Below are 22,267 nucleotides of genomic sequence, written 5' to 3'. Positions count from 1 at the left end.
TAATGTAGCTTAATTTTAACTAATTTAGATTTAAAAACTGAAGCTATCGAACAACACTAAACACTGTTTGAATGTTTTGGTAGGACTGCATTTCACTGTAAACTTTGAAAATTTAGCATTGAATTGACATGTGCTAAAAGTGTAAAATACTCACTAGAGCTCAAAGATTTAGTATAAAAAAGAATGTAAAATATCTATAGTAATTTTTATATTAGCTAAATATTAAAATAATATTTTGATAACTAATCTAAATAAAATTATTAAAATTAATGTTACTATTCTTTTTATTTTTCAGTGTAAAGAATTTGATTAGAAAATTTATATATGTGACTCATAATTTTATTGAATGGCACTTTCTAGATTCTCATTTTTCAGGAAGGAGCAACAATTGAATACAAACAAGCCACTCTCTTGGTTATATGGATCACCATTCATAACATAAATTCAATGCCAAGAGAACTGTCTCCCTCTCCAGGGTGAGGAAAACAAAAAAGGATGGAGAACAAACCTCATCCTGAAGCCACTACCAGTTTCAACACTCAGCGCCACTGAGAGCATTAGATTAGCTGCCTTCAGAGGGTGGGTAATGAAGACATGGGCTGAGTGAGTTTTGATGACTGGGTTGGGAGAGAAAGAAAAGGAAGGTGTAGACAAGTAGGAGAATACTCCAGGCCCTGGAACATTTTCAAGATGGCTAGTTGAGTGCTATCTTCAGAGGGAGGCCCTCAGACATGAATATCTTGGGTTTCTGGAGGAGTGAGTCTCCTTTAAAGAAGAAATAGCAAGCTGAGCAGAAGATGGAAACATTCCAAAATAAGTTTTGGGGTGGGCTGTAGGCCAACATTCTTGAAGGCATCCATGGAATTGTGATATTATCCCTTCTGATATCAGATAACATCCTTCTTCCATCCTTCTACCCCTGGTCTTCTGTGCAACTGGCTTGAAACTCCTTCCACTGATGCTGCAGCTGCTCCAGTGACCTTAACTGGTTCTTGATACCTACCTCAATGTCCTTTCAAAGATACAGTTAGGTAGGTGGGGAACAAACAATTTTCCATAGCCTTCTAAAGTCCCCAAATATGGAATTTCAGTGGTGGTTATTTATACCACTTAAGCCCATTGGTATAATTTCAGATATTTATTACATTCAGTCCTCTCAGTTTACAGAGAAGTGAGTGAGACAGACAGAGACAGAGACTGGGAGATGAAGTGCCAGAATCAGCCACCGGTCAGGATTAACTGAAGTCACTAGAAACAGAACTGAGTCTGTATGTTGAGGTTCCTGAGACCTAGTTGAGCTCTATCACTACTGGATCATTTACACCAGCTTTAACTATTGGTGCCACACTAACTGTAACTTTTACTTATCATTTGAGTTCTCTGCAGAGCCTAGTGGATTCTGGATTGCAATATGCTTATGGTCTGGTAAAGATTATCATTTATTTAATCCAGTACATTGTGAATTTTAAGTATGTTCTGGTCACAGAATATACTTTGTTCAATTTTTAAGTGATAAAAATGATACCAAAATTTCTAACTGAAGATAAGAAAGTATTCTCAAAGAACATTATTTATCTCTCATCTTTTTCCTGGCCTGATCAACAGCAATATTTCATGAGAAAAGGAAGGAATTTAGCTAGTACCAGCTATCTAAAAATTAAATTAATTAAAATTAAATGTTATTTTAAAATATTTCAGAGTTAGCATCCAAATAAATAGGTTGTCTTGATAATTATAAGCCAGTAGTAACTTCAGTAGGCTGAAGCTATAAGCCAAGCCAATATATGAGAAAAGTCTATAGCTATAGATATTTAGTCTATATCTACAGCTTTATAAAACTATGGAAAGTTGTGGCAATTGATATTGTTTCTATAGAGAATGCAATATACCATGTTTAGAAACTATCTTTATATAGTGAATCTTATATCATTTCATTCATTTTTCGAATAGGAAGAGATAAATACACCAACTGTGTAGGTGGTATACTTCTTTTTCATTACCTTAAGTAAATGAAATAAACAGACTCTCTTAGAATAGACTATGTAATATGTAGAACTCATGCTTGCTATCTTACAAGGAGTTATTTGTATGTGAAATCTTGTGGACTTGAGATTGAAAATGTGTGATTTACAAGCAAAGAAAAAACAGCTTTAAATCTTAGTGCCCTGCATTTCAAATTTCTGGCTGATTTATAAGCCTTTTAAATCCCATGCTATTAAGAAATTCAAAATTTATATGGCTATATATATTTAGCTAATATTAACTCCTCAGCGAGCCAGCCTGTGGCATTTTGCATGCTTTTCTTCATTTTTTCCGTCTGTATTTTTTCTCATCTAGCTTTTTCAGAAATGTTATTCCTATTTCTGTCACACTGTCGCCTTTTAGTCTGTCTTGCAAGAATGTAACATCAGCCGCCAAATGAACCTAGGAAAGGAAGGAAAAAAATAGGCTTATATCATTCAGCTTTTTAAAAAACTCTTAAATGTTTCTATTTTTCAGTTTGCTATACCCCATAAAGAGCTCCCTTTCCTTGTGGGATGATAAAAAAGGGCTTGTTCTGTGGATGAAGGGCCCTTCACTGTGTGTCTGCCACTGATGCTCTGGCTGCGGTCAGCTCTGTGTGTGAGTCTGCAAAGAGAAGGGTGGTCCAGGACAGGCTCAAATCATCCTGGCTGATTCTCCGGCAAACCCAGAATGTGGGCCCGTTTTTGCTCAAGGTATAGGTCTAAAGGATGGATCCGTCTCAGGAAGAACACAAATTCCCAACTCTGAGATGGCCTTGACCCAACGTGCCTTGCCAAACAGAACTTCCAAGGATAAATGGCTTCTTAAACGAATCTTCTCCAGCTGACTTGCTATAAGTCATTCTGTCATTAGCTCAACAACATAAACATTTGTCCTAACAACATTTAGCAATCACTTATGGCTTTGAGAACTATGAAACAACACCAACTAAATAAATTATAAGTATAAAATGAAACATTGGAATTATGGACTTGAATATTTGATACCCAAGCCTTCTTTTCCACAATAAAACATTTCTTGTTTCTCAGACATTGAAGTAAACCTTTAGGGCTTACTTCTCTATTCGTTAAAATACACTCACAAAAGAGCAGCATATTGCTGACCTACCCTCAACAGAGTGCCTTTTCAGTTATTTTAAGTCACAGGAATAAATAAGATAAATAAGCAAAAATACCTAATAAAAGCAAATAAGTGAAAAACCCTGGGTCTACTAATTAATACTTATTGCGTTCTATCTGACTCATTCACCTCTCTAGCTAAGAATTCCTTGGTCAACCAGCTTGCCTTTGTTAAACCTTAGACTTCAGTTTGACAAATTATTTGCTATTTGAGTGCAAAAACCACACCTTTGTGATCACCCAGTAAGAGGATGTACACTGCACTTTGAAACATGGAAGCTAAATGCACTCTCATTTTTTTCTCATAAGATCTTTCTTGTATTTGTCATAATTTAACTGAAAATCAATTAAAATAAGAAGACTACATTGAAATTATTTGGGTATATGGGACCACATATATGTCATTCAGCACATATAATCAATTGTTATCCATGAAAACTGAAGAGACTTCTTTATCCTATTTTAGACTTGATTTTTTTCTCTGCCTATATGCAATTCACACTGAATTAATTCAACTTCTTTGTCCCTTGAATGAAACATTTTTTGTATGCTTTTGGACATAGTTCTCCTTTTACCTGGAATACTATTTTCCCCTTTCCCCAAGATCTTCACCTAACTGCCTTGTCATCTTTCAAATGTCAGCTCACAGTTTCCGTAGGAAGGCTTCCCTCTCCCCACCCCTGTCCCACCCCAGGTCCTCCCATGGCCCTGAGTCATTTGGCTCCTATACTGGATGAAAAACACTTGAAGGCAACAACTGCGTCTTGTTCTTCTCTGTATGCTCAGCGCTTCACAGAGGCTGATCCCTATCTTAGTTAAATCAATGAATGATTAGGCTTGATTTGATGTAACTAAGCCTCCAGCGGCCCCCAGTGACCCCATCTCCTGTCATTCAAGTAGTTCCCCCCAGAGTCCAGCAGAATTGACAGCGCCTGCGGTGATTAGATCACTACAGAGACCTATGTGACAAGGAGCTTCAGGAAGCCTCTAGCCAGCTGGGAGCAAGGCACTGAAGCCAGTGAGTGAGCCTGGAAGTAGATTCCCAGCCTTAGTCAAGTCTTCAGAGACTGCAGCTCCAACCAGCTGCTTGACTGCCCGTGCACTACGCTGTCAAAGGCTTTGAACCATGGCCGCCTAGCAAGGACGTCCCAGGTTTCTGGTCCTCAGACAATAAATATTTGTTGCTTTAAGCAGCTACCTTTTGGGAGTAGTTAGCCAGCAGTAGATAATGAATGCTATGTCATGCTTAGTTGCTCAATCGTGCCCAACTCTTTGCGACCCCATGGACTATAGCCCACCAGTCTCCTCTGTCCATGGGATTCTCCAGGCAAGAGTACTGGAGTGGGTTGCCATGCCCTCCTCCAGGGAATCTTCCTGACCCAGGGATTGAACCCAGGTTTCCCGCATTGCAGGCAGATTCTTTACAATCTGAGCCACCAGGGAAGCCCAAGAATACTTGAGTGGGTAGCCTATCCCTTCTCCAGGGGATCTTCCCAATCCAGGAACTGAACCAGGGTCTCCTGCATTGCAGGCGGATTCTTCACTAGCTGAGCTACCAGGGAAGCCGAGATAATGACTCTACACCTGGCAAAATACAGTATGTGTCTTACCATTTCCAGGGCCCCTCTGATAATCCCACAGAGTAAGTTGCAGTAGCACAGAGAAGATCGCCCAGGGGGGAGCTCTTCCACAAACTCCACCAGAGGATTCTTGTCCAGAATCAGGGAAAACTCATTTCTGCTTGCGTTGTTACACATCACACTTGGTGTAATTCCTAAGTACATCTTGAAAGCAACCTAGCAAACAGGAAAAAAAATATTACTAAACTTGGCCTGGAATAAATAACTATTAGTGCAGAAGGAAATGGCAATCTACTCAATATTCTTGCCTGGGAAATGCCCTGGACAGAGGAGCCTGGCGGGCTACAGCCCATGGGGTCAAACAAGAGTCGGATACCGCTTAATGACTAAACAATGAAACAATGACAACAAAGTGGCTGAGCTGTGTTGTTGTACAGGAGAAACCTGTAAAATATTTTTAAAATTTAAAATTTAAAAAATTTTAAATATTTTTATTTTTAAAGATTTTAAAATAAACCTTTACAAAATATTGTAAAGCAGTTGTCTTCTGATTAAAGAATAAATAAATAAAAATAAAAAACTGTTAGTAAGACACCCAAATACCATTCCAGGCACAATTGTTAAGCTTGTGGAGCTTGTAGTCAGAAAGCCTGAAGTTCACACTCAGCTTTGAAATGTACTGACCTTACGACTTGTACAATTCTTAAACTCTTTTCATAGAATCTCCTAAGTATTAGTTTTCTTTGGAAACAGTATGGTTTATGAAACACAAAGTGAAGGCAGTATTTTTGAAAAAAAAAAATCTTTTTCCAAAAAAAAATTCCTTAGAAGGGTAAGAAATTAAAATATTACTCATCAGCAGCATATTAGCATAATATTTGTCACGTGAGCCCAGCAAAGTCTTCTGAATTAGAAGGGGCCCAAGACACACGTGCCGCAACAGGAAGCTGACAGAGTCGAGGATAGAGGGGGTCGAGCAAGGTTAAACCCAAGAGTATGCTTTGGGAGGTGGAGGCAGTCATATCACCAAGAATAACGTCTCTGAGGAGGAGCAAGGGCCAGTGGTGGCAGGCACATAAGTGGATCATAAAGTAGCTTTTCAAGAAAGTCCGCTGTTTTAAAGAGCTTAAAGAATTTGACAACGTAGAGATAGAGGACTTCTTGGGGACTGTTTCTTTTCTACCTCCATTTTCACACATGAGTAAACTGGGATTCCGAGAAGTAAAATGACATGGTTAGGATTACACTGTAACTTAGTTCCTTGGCTTCTAGTCGAAGTGACTTTCTTGTCACAAAACATACAGACCTGGAAACTGAGGTTTATTAATGGAAATTTGTCAGCTTGATTGTTGTTGTCTTTCAAGTGATTTCATTAATTTTCATATTAAAAGCAGTGTAGAACCAAAGTGAAGACAGTTTCCTTAAACTGTACATAATTAGAAGTACTAAAAGGTTCATGATTCATTCATTCATTCAATAGTACACGTTGAGCACTGCCTATCTAGCACAGTGCCTGGCACACAGTGGAATTCAACAACTATTTGAAAAACAAATTATTGAATAGGCATTTATTCTGTGTTTGACATCATCTTTACACCCAGAATACAAAATTTATTAAGATGTACCTCCTGTTTTATAGGAGCTTGCAGTTAAAAGGAGCTATAGATATTAAATAAATAACTGCACTATTATGATAAGCTCCACAAGTACAATGTTGTATATTAGGAAGTAACCCTTGAAATATTTACAGAGGAAGAAGTTTCTACACTGTTTATGAACACTGAGCAAGTGTTTGCCAGGTAGATAAGGTCAGGTGTGTTTGTGTGTCGGGGCATGGGGTGGGGGGGAGGATATTCCAGATAGAAGGAACATGTCAAGGGCACAGAATACCACGATGAGGTTCAGGGGAAGTTCGCATTTATCAATTTGTGGGCAACAGGGAGCCCCAAATGTGTGAGTAGGCTAGGGAGGAACTGCATTTCTATATCAGAGGGATCTCCTTCATGTCAGCATAGAGGACGAATTTAGGGTTGAGAATGGGGGTAGGGATGAAGTCAAAGGCAGAAATACCAATTAAAAGGTTACTATGATAGTCTAGGAAAGAAAAGAGGAGGACCTTCTCACTTTGTCTTTCACTCAAAACTCAAACTCTCCCTGAACTTTTCCATATAAATTTCAAACAGCCCAAATCCTAAAATTTGATAAAATCACAGATCAGTTAAAGAGGATGTAAAATGAAGCTTCTAGATCTTAAGTCAAAGTAGCAAAAGTTTTAAGTAACAAGAGAAAAATACCATCATGAAAGTCTAGGCTTGGAGACTTGATTTGGCTCCCAACCAATTGGCTAAAACCCGATTTCTGCTAATGTTTATTCCTTCAGATGGAAAATTCCTAAACTATTATTATCTGTAATAGTCGGAATTTCTTTCTGATTCTCAATCCAAGCCACATGGAAATAACATAAAAGTGGAGGCTATTCACTGTGAACTTACTCCTATTCTCAGTGTTTTGGCTCTAGTTTCATGGCCTAACATCCACCAGTAGGAGGCATTATCTGAACACTGTTGGGAAATATTCATTCCTAGGGAATGACATTGTTTCCTTATCTGGCTGAATTCAGTCTGAGAAGGAGGACTGTTGTTTCTAATGAAGAAAGAGCTCCACCCTCGGCCACTGCCACAGCGGCTCTGCCAACAAATACGAGCAAAGCGTTTTCCCTCTGTATATCTCCAACATGGATGCTTTTCAGGGGTTCTTAAAATTCATCCTCAACCAGAAAACTGTTATTGGCTACAGCTTCATGGCTCTGCTGACCGTGGGAGGTGAGCGTCTCTTTTCACTCGTGGCTTTCAAGTGTCCCTGCGGCACTGAGAATGTGATCTACGGACTGGCTTTCCTGTTTGCTCCCGCCTGGGTGTTACTGATCCTGGGATTCTTTCTGAACAACAGGTCGTGGAGACTCTTCACAGGCTGCTGTGTGAATCCCAGGAAAATCTTCCCCAGGGGCCACAACTGCCGCTTCTTCTCTGTCCTCGGGCAGATCATTCTGAGTTCACTGGTGGCCCCAGTGATGTGGTTGTCTGTGGCTTTGCTCAATGGGACTTTTTATGAATGTGCAATGAGCGGGACCCAAAGTCCAAGACTCCTCGATCTGATTTGCAAAGGCAAGCCTGAAGAGTGCTGGAAAGAACTTTACAAAGTATCTTGTGGAAAAACCAGCATGACTCCCACAGACAACGAAGAACTGAAATTGTCACTGCAAGCCCAGTCTCAGGTAAGAAGGGACACAGGTGCCTTTCCCCCACACCCCCCTGCCCCGCAGCATGAGCTTGAAGTATTCTCTCTGTACTCCATTCAGCCAGGGTAGAGCCTGAATCCTACCAGAACATTCTGACACTCTGGAAATTGGAATGCAGTGCAGCATTCAGACAGTCTCAGGAAAAGCTTTTCAGAGGTTGGATGGCTAACAAAATTGCTGATTGGATTGTCTTTCCCACTTCTGAAAAGAAAATCACCTCTTGAGTTAGACATCTGTAAACACTTAAGTACTTTAAGACAATCTCTCTGGGTTGACTTTGTAAATGATGCATCACACTAACTCATTATAGAGTGTTAATGGCAGAGCTGTAATTAGAAATTACTGCCTACTATTAATTATTTTCAAACTGGTTTTTCAGAGAAATGCACACATACATACGTAGCATACATCCATTAAAATACAGCTGAGCCAAATGAGCTAATACGTTTCAAAGTTGCACATCATATAATTAGTGTAGAGATTCCATTGCATGATTTCTGGCAATTGCTATTTTTATGTGTAAATATTGTTAAGATGGAAAAGAACTTCCTGTATAAAATGGGGTGTTGGCAGACTTTCAATAGCCTTCAGTGAAACAGGACCATATTCTCCAGGGAGTTTTCCTCCTATGTTCTGTGCTCTATAGCTAAAATGTTCTTCTTACATTACTTCAGAGCTCAAGATTTGGGGTATTGTTTTATTCAACAGAAGGAAATTGTAGCTTTACCTAACTGATACAAGGAAGTAGCTTGTCATTCTTTCAGGGACGTGAGCACAAATCCAGATGTGAGCCTGGCCCTGGCCTCAGGAAAAGACTGAATTCCTACTTGTGAGGAGCAGGAATGACATTCCACAAATCAAAACAAGCAATAGGAGTAGATAAACAGGTCCACAGTCTGTCAGGAAGGCTATTTGTTAAAGAATAAAAGCGCTGAAAATACTGAGACTTAACTCTTTTTTTTTTTTCAATATAGACTTGCCTTTTCAACAACACATCAAAGCAAAAATCTTTCCCAAACTGATTGGCAATATATTCAGACTCTCTTCATAAACTAATAAGCCTAAAAATGCTCCCCAACAAAACCTTTGTTTAATGCACAAAGCACATTTTAGACAAAAGCATGCCAGTCTGCCAAGCGTCTTCCTTCTTTTGCTGAAGGAAGGTCTTAATTACAAATGTGATGATGCAATGAGTGATTTATGATTTGTGTCCCCGGGTACCAGCCCCATTCAGGTAGCAGCGGCTCCAAACGCTTACCACTGGGTGAGCTTTTCCTTCTCTAAATACAGGCATAAGGAAATCATGCCCGTCCTGCCACAGCTGAGCCTGGGTACACTGACCTGCTTACTTTTCAGAGGAATGAGAAGGACCTGGGGCTGAGTCCTTAGGGGATGATGCGTAAGAGATGCGGACAAAGGGAGCTGGATCACAGCAGGTGCTGCCCGCAGTGCTTCCGATAGGCATGAGCAGCAAACATTCCGGACCCACAGCTGGGCATGTGGGTGGGGGTGGAAAAAGTGCCACGTCCATGGGTGGGGCAGAGGAACGAAGTCCAGCTGGCTGGCTTGCCGTCCTTTGGGTAGGTAGAGTAGTGGCAAGAACTCCATCTTGGAGTTGCCTAGCCTCGAGTTTGAATCCTGATTCTACTGCTCACCAGCTATGTGACCCAAAGCTACTGTTTGACCCCTGAGGGCCCCAATGTCCTCATAGGTGGGGGTAATAACACCTACCCTTGGAAGCACAGAGATGATGGACATAAACGGGCATAAAACTGCTGGCACACAGTAAGTATTTTAAACTGATGAGAAAAATGCCAAGGTTTGAGGGAGAAGACACATGCAGAATGGCGTATTATTGAGGGATGGGGTGGGAGCATCCATCAAGTCTAGTTAGATCCTGGGTACCATGAATTAGGGAAGAATAAGAGGGCTCAGTGCTCAGCACTCAAGTGAAAGCAAGTTGATGCTAAGGCCATGCAATGAGGGGAGGTGGGCCTGAAGCTGATCAAACAGTGAATAACTCAGCAGAACTGGTTTAGATACTGAAGTGAGATGGCCTACAGGTCTATAGGAGGATGGGCTGTGTGGAAAAAGACAGAGGTAAGAGAAAAGAGGAAGATCTGATGTAAAACCAACCACAAGTGACTAAAGTAAATATAAGTACTGTCACATGATGGGAGCGGTACCTCATTTCTTAATCACGTCAGAAAGATACCCTAAGTTCAGTAAGGCCTTTACATAGACATGGATACGATGGAAAATAGCAGCTCGTGCTAATAGGTGATATTTACTGAGTCACGTGGATTTCTACATCACCTCATTTAATCCTCTAAATTATATTCTGAGGAGGGTAACCCCTACTTTACAATTGAGGAATCAAAGGCACAGAGAATACCTGTAAAAAAGTGAAAGTTGAGATTTAAACCCAACCGGTGCCAACCCAGAGCTAGCACTCATGTGAGGTCTGAGATCCTGCACAATGACCTCCATAGTCTGAGTCAGAGTTTGGAAACCATTGGTTTCCAAATAAGCATTGGAGCTTATTTGTTGTTCTATTAGGGTCAGCATGGGTTCATTTGCAGATTGTTATTTTTATTTTCAAATAGGCCCATCTGCTGAGAAATACTAAAGGGCCATTTAACTAAAATATTAAGAGAAACTTGGAAAGAGCTTTGTTAGTTGTTCACATATGAAAGTAACTCCAATTGTGAAAAATATTGGGTTGGCCAAAAAATTCATTCCGGTTTTTTTTTCACATCATATCCTTTCAATATGTTATTTTTGAGAACTGATGTCCAAAAGTTCATTTTTTTCCCCGTGGCTTTTACGCAAGCTTCCAATTCTTATAACTTCAGTTTCCTTATTGTGTTACATTTGTCTTGCTTTATAGTGAGATAGGATAGGGTAATGAATGATGACACTTCTCTCAGGGAGGGTCTGCGGTTCTCTGTAAACAATGTAACATGGGAAAAATCAGTCACTGGTCATGAATATCCACGTATCAATGCCTGAAGATACTCCACTAAGGAACTAGTAATATGCTCACACACAGAATTCTTTCCTGTAAAGCTAGTACTATATGAGGGCTTGGTTCTTCCAGTTCTTGATAATCTATATTTTTGCTTATTTCCATTTGCCTGCCTTCGGGGTATGTATTTGCATACCAGCGATGGTGGGTAGGATAGAGAACAGAGGTTAGGTAAACCTTATTTGACTATAAAAAAACAAAAAACAAAGAACAAAACTTAATAATTAAGATGAAGGATGTCAGCTAAGTTCTGCTATTAAATTAGCCATACAGTTCCCAACAACACTACCCCATCTCCGTGAGAAGGGGCTTTGCTTTTAGTGTGCTCAATATTTCTTTCTTTCTAAGATTCTAGGATGGTTCCTGATTTGTTCCGCATCTTTCTTCTCTCTGCTCACCACATGTTATGCTCGCTGTCGATCTAAAGTTAGTTACCTTCAGCTGAGTTTTTGGAAGACATATGCACAGAAGGAGAAGGAGCAGTTGGAAAACACATTCGTGGATTATGCCAAAAAGCTGAGTGAAAGAAACCTGAAATGCTTCTTGGAAAACAAGAGGCCAGAGGTCTTCCCCATGCCCACCTTTGCGGCCTGGGAGGCTGCTTCGGAGCTCCATTCCTTCCACCAAAATCGGCAACACTACAGCACCCTCCACAGGGTGGTAGAGGATGGTCTGGACCTTCGCCCGGAGGATGAGGAGACCACCATGATGCTTATGGGTACCGCCCAAAATGTGCAGCTCACCCACCATCACTGACTCGCGGGGTCCAGACATCTTCCTCTGGCATCAACGGCTACCTGAGTATCTCCGCGTTTTCTTCCTTTTAGTATTTCTTAATCAGACAATAACACAAAGGGAAGCAGCTTTTGAGACATGACAAGGCATCATGTGCTCAAACTGATGCTGAGTGTCTGGCCAAAGATGGTGACAATGTGCTCTTGTATTGGTTGGGGATTGGGGGTGGGGCTCAGGGGCTTCCGGTTCTAAGATTCGATGGCTGACAGTGAGACTCATGCAAGAAGTTCTGCCACTATGTAAATACAGTCATGGAATTCAGGGGGAGCAGTGGTGACTTGTGAGTGAGCGTGGTCCACTTAACAGACTTCTGTTATTAACAGACTTCCCACTTCCACACAGTGGGATCTGCGATGTAGTTGGTAGAAATCCTCGTAGTAAATCTATCTTACTACCTTCCAAGGATGTATGAAATGCTGCCATTTAAAATTCATTTCCTTGGAATCTGAAGACTTCAGTTCTCAAAAATAACACATTGAAAGGATATGATGCCAAAAATTCAGGACTTTTCCCATGTTTCCACTATGCGTTGAAAGTAGACCCCTGGAGTCAGAGCTGTATTATGACTCTTGTGGGCTCTAGGCACTTTTGCCTTCATGGGCTTATTTCTACATTAAAAAATGCACATGTACACATACACACAAGCACACACACACCTATACTTATGACTATTGATATAAAGGCATAAATTAATATTATATACGGCTTCGCAGGTGGCTCAGTGGCAAAGAATCTGTCTGCAATGCAGGAGACCCAGGTTCAATCCCTAGGTCAGGAAGATCCCCTGGAGACGGAAATGGCAACCCACTCCAGTATTCTTGCTTGGGAAATCCCGTGGACAGAGGAGCCTGGCAGGCTACAGTCCACAGGGTCACAAAAGAGTTGGACATGACTTAGTGACTAAACAGCAAAAACAATATTAATATTATATGTTAGAACTTTTTTCCAACCTTAAAATTCATTTATTACCTTGTGACTTTATGAGAAACTAAAAACACTTTAGTGGGTTCCTACAGAATGCAAATTTCGTATTCTATTATATAATATATCCACATTAGTTTAAATATATAGATATATTAGTTCCCTCTAAATCTCTGAGTGGAATCAATATTTAAGGAAGAGGTATCGTGTTTTAGGCTGTGGCTCACATCTTATGCCATGGAGGGTCCTTGCCTCCTCATTGGAGAATCTTGGAGCTGAATTCCTTATTACCATGGAACACTATCCCAAATTGGGGAAAGGATCCTATAGGTTTAAGACCTGACACAAATCCTTGGGAACTTGGAGGTGCAAAGTCAGATTGTATCTGTGTGTGTGTGTGTGTGTGTGTGTGTGTGTGTAGGTGGGAGAGTGGGAGGTGGGGGCTGTGAGCTTGCAATATTGTTTGGGTTTTAAACATGGTGTGTGACAAATGTGTAACAATTGGTTCCTATAAAAAAGTGGTTATTTGAAGTGTTTGCCCGTTTCTATGTTGTAATTTCAAGTTACCAAGGTGATGTCGCTGAAATCAGAGTTAGGAAGAGATGCTAATCATGGACAATATGAGCCAGAACTTTCTAAGAAGATTTTGTGGTGCATTTACTTTCATTCTAGCCAAACTGTCTCTGGTACAACTTTGGTGCATCTGAGTTTCACTGCAATAAGACCTAACTATGGTAGATTAAACATGGCTTAATGGTGCCAATTGAGAGATAGAGTCTTTTCCTCTTTTCCTTGAATCTGCCCCTTAATGAACCAACAATATGTAGCAGAGGTGAAGCCAGGTTGCAGAACTATTCCAGCTTATGCCTTGGTCTCTGGCAATGCTCAATCTGGTAAAAACCAGCCACCATGTAAGAAATGCAATTACCTTATTGAAGAGTCCCAAGCCCTGAAGAAGGGTAAAGTAGCCAAGTGGAGAGAGACAGACAGAGGGAGACCATAGCTGGCCAGCTCCAACTATTTGAGTCATTCTAGGTTAGTTACCAGGAATCTGAGTGAAGAAGCCATTTGGACATTCCAGCTTCAGCAGAAAGACATGGAGAAGAACCAGAGAACCCACCAAACAGCCAGGAAAAAGATCCCAGATCTATGGTCTGAGTGAAGTCATACCAGCCATGCAGACGTCTCAGCCACACCATCTCAGACTGCAGATATTATAAAGGGGTTCCCACTGTGTCCTGTCAAAATCCCCTGAGCTTATATAAATATTGGTTGTTTGAAGTCAATCAAATTATGGGCATTATGAAGTAAGATATCCTGAACACTAATATGTGAAAATCAGAATTTGTTAAATGAGAGATTAGCAGCACATTGAATTTATATATAGATTATGCAAATATCTCCCTATGCATAGATTTTTCTTAATAACATTTACCACTTGGTTTCAGTAAGCAGTGAATGAGCTGTGAAATGATTTGATAGATGCTGAATAGTTACTTCTCCAAACTGGCTCCACCAAAGCCTGAGATTCATTTTTAATGATTTTAGGTTAAATCTGGTTTGAGAGGAACACACTGCTATGAGTTAATTTGGTTTAAAATAAACAAATTACTGAGAAAGTGACATATTTTAAGCGTTAATACCCAGAAAAAGATGACAGTGGCAGGCACAGGACAGGCTGGCCTTGAGTAAGTTAGAAACATGTTGGTCTTCTGGTTTTGCTCCTGAAAATGTCACATTCAAACCACAACATCAGCATCATGAGGGAGTCTGTTAGAAATGCAGAATGAGACTCCATCCCAGACCTATTGAATCAAACCTGCCATTAGACAAGATCTTAGGTGAGTCTATGCAAGTTAAACTTTAGAAGTGCTGGTTCTCAAACTTTAATGTGTGCCAAAAATCAACTGGATGGCTTGTTAAAATGTAGATTGCTGAGCCCAAGTGTCTGATTTGACAGGTTGGGGGTGAGAATTTGTGTTTCTAACAACTTCTCAGGTGATGCTGCTGCTACTGCTCTAGGGACCACATCTTGAGAACAACAACTCTAAAGCAGAAAGCAGGCTACACTGGGGAAGGCAAGATAGAAGTAACTCGGAATCTTGGGCCCCACTCCAGATCTACAGAACTAGACTATGTACTATTTTCAACCTGTCTTGAGAACATGGAGTGACTTTCCATGTATTTTCTATTTATTCAAGGCTACCTTTCATCACTTAAGGATATTTTTAGATTTCCTCACCTAAGTTTTACAAATATTGTACATCTGCATTCTTCTTTGCCACTAGTCTAATGTTTTCCTTTTTCCATGGTATTTTCTAAGTGCTGGTTATTTGAGTACATGAAAAAGCTATTACTTAATGCATACATAAAGAAAGCTGAGCACAGAAGAATTGATGCTTTTGAACTGTGGTGTTGGAGAAGACTCTTGAGAGTCCCTTGGACAGCAAGGAGATCCAACCAGTCCATCCTAGAGGAAATCAGTCCTGAATATTCATTGGAAGGACTGATGCTGAACCTGAAACTCCAATACTTTGGCCACCTGATGTGAACAACTGACTCATTTGAAAAGACCCCAATGCTGGGAATGATTGAAGGCGGGAGAAGGGGACGACAGAGGATGAGATGGTTGGATGGCATCACCGACTCAATGGACAGGAGTTTGAGTAAACTCCAGGAGCTGGTGATGGACAGGGAAGCCTGGTGTACTGCAGTCCATGGGGTTGCAAAGAGTCAGACATGACTGAGTGACTGAACTGAATGCATATATTTTAAACCTCTATACTTTACTATTATTTTATTCTTTGTAGAGCTTTTTGCATTATAAAATAACTATTTTGCAGCCACTGATTACATAATGGATCTGGATAATAAATAATGAACTACTAGGTGAAGGCAGGATGGATGAAGAGCCTGCAGCCTGTCTCAGCATCCCTTATAACGAGCCCTTTGTTCTCAGTTGCTCAGTCATGTCTGACTCTTCGCAACCCCATGGGCTGCAGGCCTCCAGGCTCCTCTGTCCATGGGATTTTTCCAGGCAAAAATACTGGAGTGGGTTGCTATTTCCTCCTCCAGAGGATCTTCCTGACCCAGAGATTGAACCCGCATCTCCTGTGTCTCTTGCATTGAAAGTGAAGGGAAAGGGAAGTCACTCAGTCGTGTCCAGCTCTTTGCGACCCCATGGACTGTAGCCTACCAGGCTCCTCCGTCCATGGTATTTTCCAGGCAAGAGTACTGGAGTGGGTTGCCATTTCCTTCTCCAGAGGATCTTCCCGACCCAGAGATTGAACCTGGGTCTCCTGCATTGTAGGTAGATGCTTTACCGTCTGAGCTACCAGGGAAGTCCTCTTGCGTTGGCAGGCAGTTTTTTTTTGTTTTTTTTTTTTTAACCACTGAGCCCCCTGGGAAGCCCAAAAATGGGCCAACCACATATTATGTGCCTCCTAATGTTATGCAGTACAAGAGTTAGTACAGTACAACCTGTACAATACTGTTTCCTAAAAAAATAAATTCTGAATTTAATCAAGATCTTACTATTAGTGTAAAGGAAAAGTAAGCAAAAGAAAACAAGTTAATTAGCACCATGAGAAAGCAGTCAAGTAAATCTAGAATATAGGACATGCTATTTGACATATGACCCAGCTTTCCATAAACAAATGGCATTTTAAAAAGAATAAAAGAGACATAACAGCCAGAAACAACATGTGGGCCTTATTTGTATCCTGTTGCAAGCAATGAAAAGACACAGGATATCTTTGAGATATTTAGGAAAATATGAATATTAAATGGAAATGAGGTTATTCAAGGAACTGTTCATTTTTATGTGCATGATAATAGCATGTTGGTTTATGTTTTACCAGTTTGACATGCACATTGAAATATTTATATGTGAATTACCAGAAAGTCTAGAGTTTTCTGTAAAATATTTCTTCACACAAAGGGGGAGTTGATAGTTGAAACAAGATTGGCAAAATATTGATACTTATTGAAGTGGGATAGTAGGTACATAGGACTCATTATATAGTGTCTGTATATTTGTATAGATCTGAAATTTTTCATAATAGCTATGCAATGAAATAACTCATGTGCTCACCTCAGTTCTTCTGCTGAAATTTTGTCAATCAACTCCTGCTTGCCCAGAATCTACCTTCTAGTAGTATTCTCAGAAAAAGTTCTCAGGAATCCTATTCCCTGAATTTTTTTTTTTTTTTTTTTTTTTTATTTTTATTTTTTTTTCCTATTCCCTGAATTTTTATGTATTCAAGTTATTGGCCTACTCTGTACTTAAAGGACAGTTTAGCTGGTTCACACTTTCTCTACTTGCGTATATTTTATGTGTTACTCTAGTCTCTTCTGTCATTGAATTTTGTTAAGGGAGCATCTGATGCTATCTTACTAATCTATTACTAACATTAATTTTTTAACCTATATTCTCAAAAAACCCTTTCTTCATCTTTAAAGTCCAATAACATACTAAATATACTTTCAGATAGATCTTTTGGATCAATTTTCCCTGCTACTAGTTACGTTCTTTCATCATGGAGAAATATTTTCTCTCATTTCAAGAAAATTGAGTCTATGTGTTTCTCTTTATTCTCCTTGTCACTCTACTTGATTTTCATGAAATCTTATGGTTTTAGATTCAGAACTAAGCTACGACTATGTTCTTATTGAAATGTCATTAACTGAATAATACTTTTAAAAAGCTAAGTTATCTTGGGGTCTTGATTCTTGTTTAATCCATTCTTACACTCTCCTCCTTTGTTCACTCATGCAACCAGAATAAAGTCAATAGTTGACATTTTGACATTTGCAGTTCCTTACCTATGACATAAAGAGCAAGGAGCATTGGATCTGTACATGCTCCTTTTTTTTTTTAATTAAAAAAATTTTTTTATGTACATGCTTCTTTTATGTAGCAGCTTCAAGGATGACTATTCTCATTTGTATGGTTGCTGCCTTGATTGTTATCATGTATTCAACCAATCTCTTCATTCCCCAAAGTTCCCAAGGGAGCCTAGATTGCCCTGAGGAACTGACACAAGGAAGGATCTGGCTCCAGTTTTAATTGTTTAATGCAGTGGCTTCTGACTAAAACTTAATGAAGCCCTAAATGAGTACTGGGACATAATGAGGTTTTAGGAGAGATAAGGAGGCAAGCTGAACTACTGAGGCTGGACTTGAACATGGAGGGTAACCCCAGAAGGAGGCCTGTGTTACTTGCAGGCAAGGCAAGTGTGAGTGCCTTTGTAGTTATATTTACTGGAGTAGAGTTTTGGTCAAGAGCATTAGGTTAGTTTAATTCATTTTGGAGGTTGGAAGATTCTTATTACAAACATAAAATGTCATATTTGATTCTGGAAGAAAACTGCTTTTAGGCTGCTTCAAATAGTATTTTCAAAGTTCAGTTGTTTGTTAAAATTGAGTTATGCAGAAAGAATATTTGCCTGGCCAAATAAAAGAATATTTGTAAGAGAGATAATATTCTAAATTTTGCTACTCCACTAAAGAGGAAAGGCAGAATTAAAATTTGTTAACAAACTATTATGTGTTGGATGTTTTACATATAATTTGTATTTAAATTTTCACAAGCATACTGGGAAAGATGATTGTTTCCACCTTTATGAATAATATTAAATTTCAAAAAGTTATGTTTAAGCCACAGGTAAGAGATGGAGCTTAAGTTTGGACCTGAATTAGTCTGACTCAACTTCTGTCACATAAATAGTGCCTCATGGTGGTATATTCTCAAGTGTTCATTTAATCTTTTAAACCAAATTTCCTCACTTGTAATACTTGAGTGTTGGATTAGTATACCAGAGTTTTTTTCAATTCTGCTGTCCTGAGTCTTAAGGCAGTAGCCCATAAATTCCTAGTTCCATTGTCTTCTTGGTGTACTCCTGGGAATTGATGTCTATCTCCAAGCTTCTTGGTCTCTATTTGGGCCCTTGGCCTCTTTGCCTTTCTGCAGTGTTTTCACTTGGGTTTCTAGACATTTGAGATAGTTATGCTCTAACTAAACTATGCTTCTCGTTCACCGTATTGATGAGGTGAACCAGAAGCACAGTTAGAACATGGCATCACTGTCATATTTTATTTCCTCAGGTAAAAATTACAATTGATAAAGAAGAAATTTTCAGCAATGGAAAGTTCATAAGATTTAGAAGAGTACCCCAGATTTAATATTTATATCTTTGAGAGCACATCCTTCTGTCTGTCTGTATGACCAGCTGTCTTTTCACAGTTTCAAATTTCCTGACCCTACAGCCACACCAATGCCAGAAAAAAAATCTTTAAAATATTTTAAATTGTAGTGACTGAGATTAAATTGGGGGAAATGAATTAATTTACTCAATCACATTCTCTAGATCGTTTCAAGGAAGAGGATAAAGTAAGAAAAGTTATTAATTCAGGTGAGGTTGAATAATTTTGCTTTAGAAAAATACCTCAAAATATACACATCCTTTGGCAGAGGACACAACCTATAAAATGGTTACTAGTTGTATGGTCGTAGTGGTTTAGTCACTAAGTCATGTCTGACTCTTTGCAACCCCATGGACTGTATTCTTCCAGGCAAGAATACTGGAGTGGGTTGCCATTTTCTTCTCCACTAGTTGCATGGTAACAACATTTTATTCTTAGATGTTTAACATAAAAGGATGTGCTTCTGCAATAATAATAATTGCTGATGGTATCAACAGATCAAGAAGATTTCTCCCACGTGTTTTGTTGGTGTTTGCTCCAAGAGAGGAAACATGAGAGATAGTAATCAGGGTTTTTAAAAGGCTTGCTTCCTTAAACTATTGGCTAACTATGAGTGAGTTTCACCTGAAAAGGAAATAAAGCAGTTAAAGAAATACATAGTTGCAAACATATAGTTACAAGCTGGTGTTTGATCAATTTCATCATCTTTGGCTTGGCAGTTTCTTTCTCTATCTCCTCCCAAATGGGATAAACTAGTTATCCCAACACTGGTGGGCATTGTTTCAATCATGGCTCTCCTTGATTACATCCCTCTAATGTTGTCCACATTTTTTCCCAATGACATTTTATTTTATTTGAAACACTTAAAGGAGATAAAAAGAAGTGGTAACTCTGGAAACATCTGAACAGAGGGAAGGAGGAGTAGCAGTCCCCACATGCCACCTCACCTCTGCAGTGATCACCCTGGTGCATCAAGGAAACCCGTGCTCTGAAGCAGTGGGTGCCATTAAAGATCACATGCGTGTGTGAGTGCATGCTAAGTCGCTTCAGTCGCATCTGACTCTTTGAGACCCTGTGGCCCATAGTCTGCCAGGCTCCTCTGTCCATGGGATTCTCCAGGCAAGACCACTGGAGGGGTTGCCATACCCTCTTCTAGAGGCTCTTCTCGACCCAGGGATCGAACTCCGTTCTCTTGTGTCTCTTGCATTGGGAGACAGGTTCTTCACCACTAGCGCCACCTGGGAAGCCCAAAGATCACACAGGGAGCATTGAAAAAAATTCTGATGCCTGGGCCTTATTCCCAGAGACTATATTTACCTGGTCAAAATTAGCACCCGGGGAATCAGAATTTGGGGTAGGGAGAAGCTGAGGAGTCTATGAAATGGTCAGGGTCGATAACCATTTCTCTGGTGCAGCATTGAGAGGTCAGGGCAAATCTGGACAGAATCTTACTTCTGACACAAACTAACAGGCTCACCAAGCAGGGCTGACTGCCCCAGAGCGTGGCTGGCCCGCCGTGTGTCTCCGAGTCTCCAGGCTCAGGTGGAGCTTGCTTGAGCTTTGGGGTTTTGTTTCTCAGAGTGTTGCCTCAACTGTTTTCACCCCCAGTTAGGAATTTCATGGTAAATAGTTACATTCATGAAATGCTCCCAATGCTATTGCTGTTTTCAACCCGAACACTTAAGTTTGTTTCATAAGTCAGTCTCTTTCATGAGTTTCTTCCAAATAAGTTAAACCATAGGAATAAAATCAAGAGTCTCCAATGGAAAATTAAGGACAGCCTAGATTTCGTGTGCTGAGATACCTGCAAGATTGAACACTTCCTTCTGGAACATCTTTGGTAATAGTGCTAAGGAGACAAGATGCCTGGAAAGAGCCAGTTTGCCTGTAAGACTTGATCATGAACAGAAGTGGACGACAGGCATTCACAAGTGAGGGGAGGTAACTTGCAGAATTTACTGAGCCTTAAGAGATACTTCTCTGTGTCTAAAAGAAAAATAATGTTATACAAATGTAGTCTAAAAAAAAGTTAAAGGGTAATTTTCCTGTGGGTGCCTTGGCTTCATACTGAGGCGGTCCTCTGGGTTAGACCCCCTCAGCCTGCAGAATCCACCGACCTTGTGGTTATGCACACAAGCTTGTTCACAAAGGAAAACTTCCCACGCTTTATTTCTTTCACCCCTCCCAGAGGTACAAAGGGAACAGAGCGAGTGTGTGGGTGTTTATATAAGGCAGTTCTTGCTACTCCCAGGGGAAAATTCAGTCTAAATAGTTACGTTTGTTTAAAAAGGTTTTCTTATTTTTAAGAAACACATTCCTGGACCAAATGGTAAGAATTTTCAAAATATTTTGTGTGTGCCCTTTGCTGTTAATATTCATCATTTTTAAATATTGAGAATTTTCTGACTATAAAGGATTTTTCTTTCCTTTTGATTTTTCCGTCTTCTCTGCTCGACAATGTTACTAACAAGGAAAATGGTCTGACATTCAGCTAACTGTGAGACCAGCCTTCTCTGGAATGCTGTGTGCCATGCTGTGACTTGCATGGAATTTAATCCCTGTTTACTAAGGGCTCCCACTTATGTTAATACCATATGTTGGAAAAAATTAAAGTAAGTCAGTAGGCCTCTACCATTAGATTATGAGCTAGTCTTTGAAAAATAGCAATTAATAGCAGAGAAAGGTGTTCTGTTGAGGCTTAGTCTGATTCCCTTCCATTGCTTGATTGCGGGAGGAGAGGAAGCAGGAATCCTAGGAAGGGGTTGGGGATGGGGCACGTGTGGTGCGTTAGCCCTGAAACCTACACCCCCCGTGCTGCGCTGGGAACTGGGCTCTGACCTGCTCTCCAGTTGCCGCCCTGTAGGTTGTGAACCGGACCCTCCTGGTCTTTCCAGACGCTTCTGATGAGTGACCCAGGCTGTCACTCGGCTTCTTCCCCACCCCTGCTCAGCTCCCCATACGCATCACAGGTAAGGAGTGCCTGGCTCCCGAACGCAAGGTAGACTCAGGACTCCAGTGTTCTAGGACCTCAGTTTCCCACTTCAATCTTTTGGGTGCGGATGGGAGCCCATATCATAATGTCTAAATCCTCAAACATCTATTTAAAAATTATTCTAGTATAAAGCAGTGACAAGATACCTAAACATTCAGGCTTGCGGGATCTTTGTCCCAGACTCACAATTGTTGGCTGTTAAACGATTTCATGGAGGTGAAATTAGCGGTGGCCCCCTGCACCCTCTCCCTCTTCCCACCCCACCGCGTTAGGATTCCTGGCAGGTTATCCGGGTTACGGCTTTGA

The 22,267-nt window shown here is 40.2% G+C and overlaps 2 protein-coding genes across 2 annotated transcripts in view; one reads left to right on the top strand and one right to left on the bottom strand.

The window, feature by feature from the left end:
• Positions 1 to 1,203: 1,203 nt before the first annotated feature.
• TRAPPC3L (trafficking protein particle complex subunit 3L) overlaps positions 1,204 to 22,267 on the bottom strand; it is a 54,635-nt gene continuing 33,571 nt past the window's right edge. Inside the window, exons 5-6 of the mRNA XM_065911478.1 lie at positions 4,754 to 4,939; positions 1,204 to 2,424 (exon numbers count right to left, since the gene is read on the bottom strand). Of these exons, the coding sequence (XP_065767550.1) occupies positions 2,305 to 2,424; positions 4,754 to 4,939 (306 nt within the window). The 3' untranslated portion in view covers positions 1,204 to 2,304. The remainder of the gene's footprint in view (positions 2,425 to 4,753; positions 4,940 to 22,267) is intronic.
• CALHM5 (calcium homeostasis modulator family member 5) lies at positions 7,373 to 13,301 on the top strand. Its single transcript, XM_065911676.1, has 2 exons — positions 7,373 to 7,997; positions 11,398 to 13,301. Exons 1-2 carry the CDS (start codon positions 7,458 to 7,460, stop codon positions 11,803 to 11,805), a joined length of 948 nt encoding a protein of 315 aa, XP_065767748.1. The 5' UTR covers positions 7,373 to 7,457; the 3' UTR covers positions 11,806 to 13,301.

This window comes from Muntiacus reevesi, chromosome 19 (assembly GCF_963930625.1).
Source record: "Muntiacus reevesi chromosome 19, mMunRee1.1, whole genome shotgun sequence".
NCBI lineage: Eukaryota > Metazoa > Chordata > Mammalia > Artiodactyla > Cervidae > Muntiacus > Muntiacus reevesi.
This window is presented reverse-complemented; position numbering and strand designations above follow the sequence as displayed.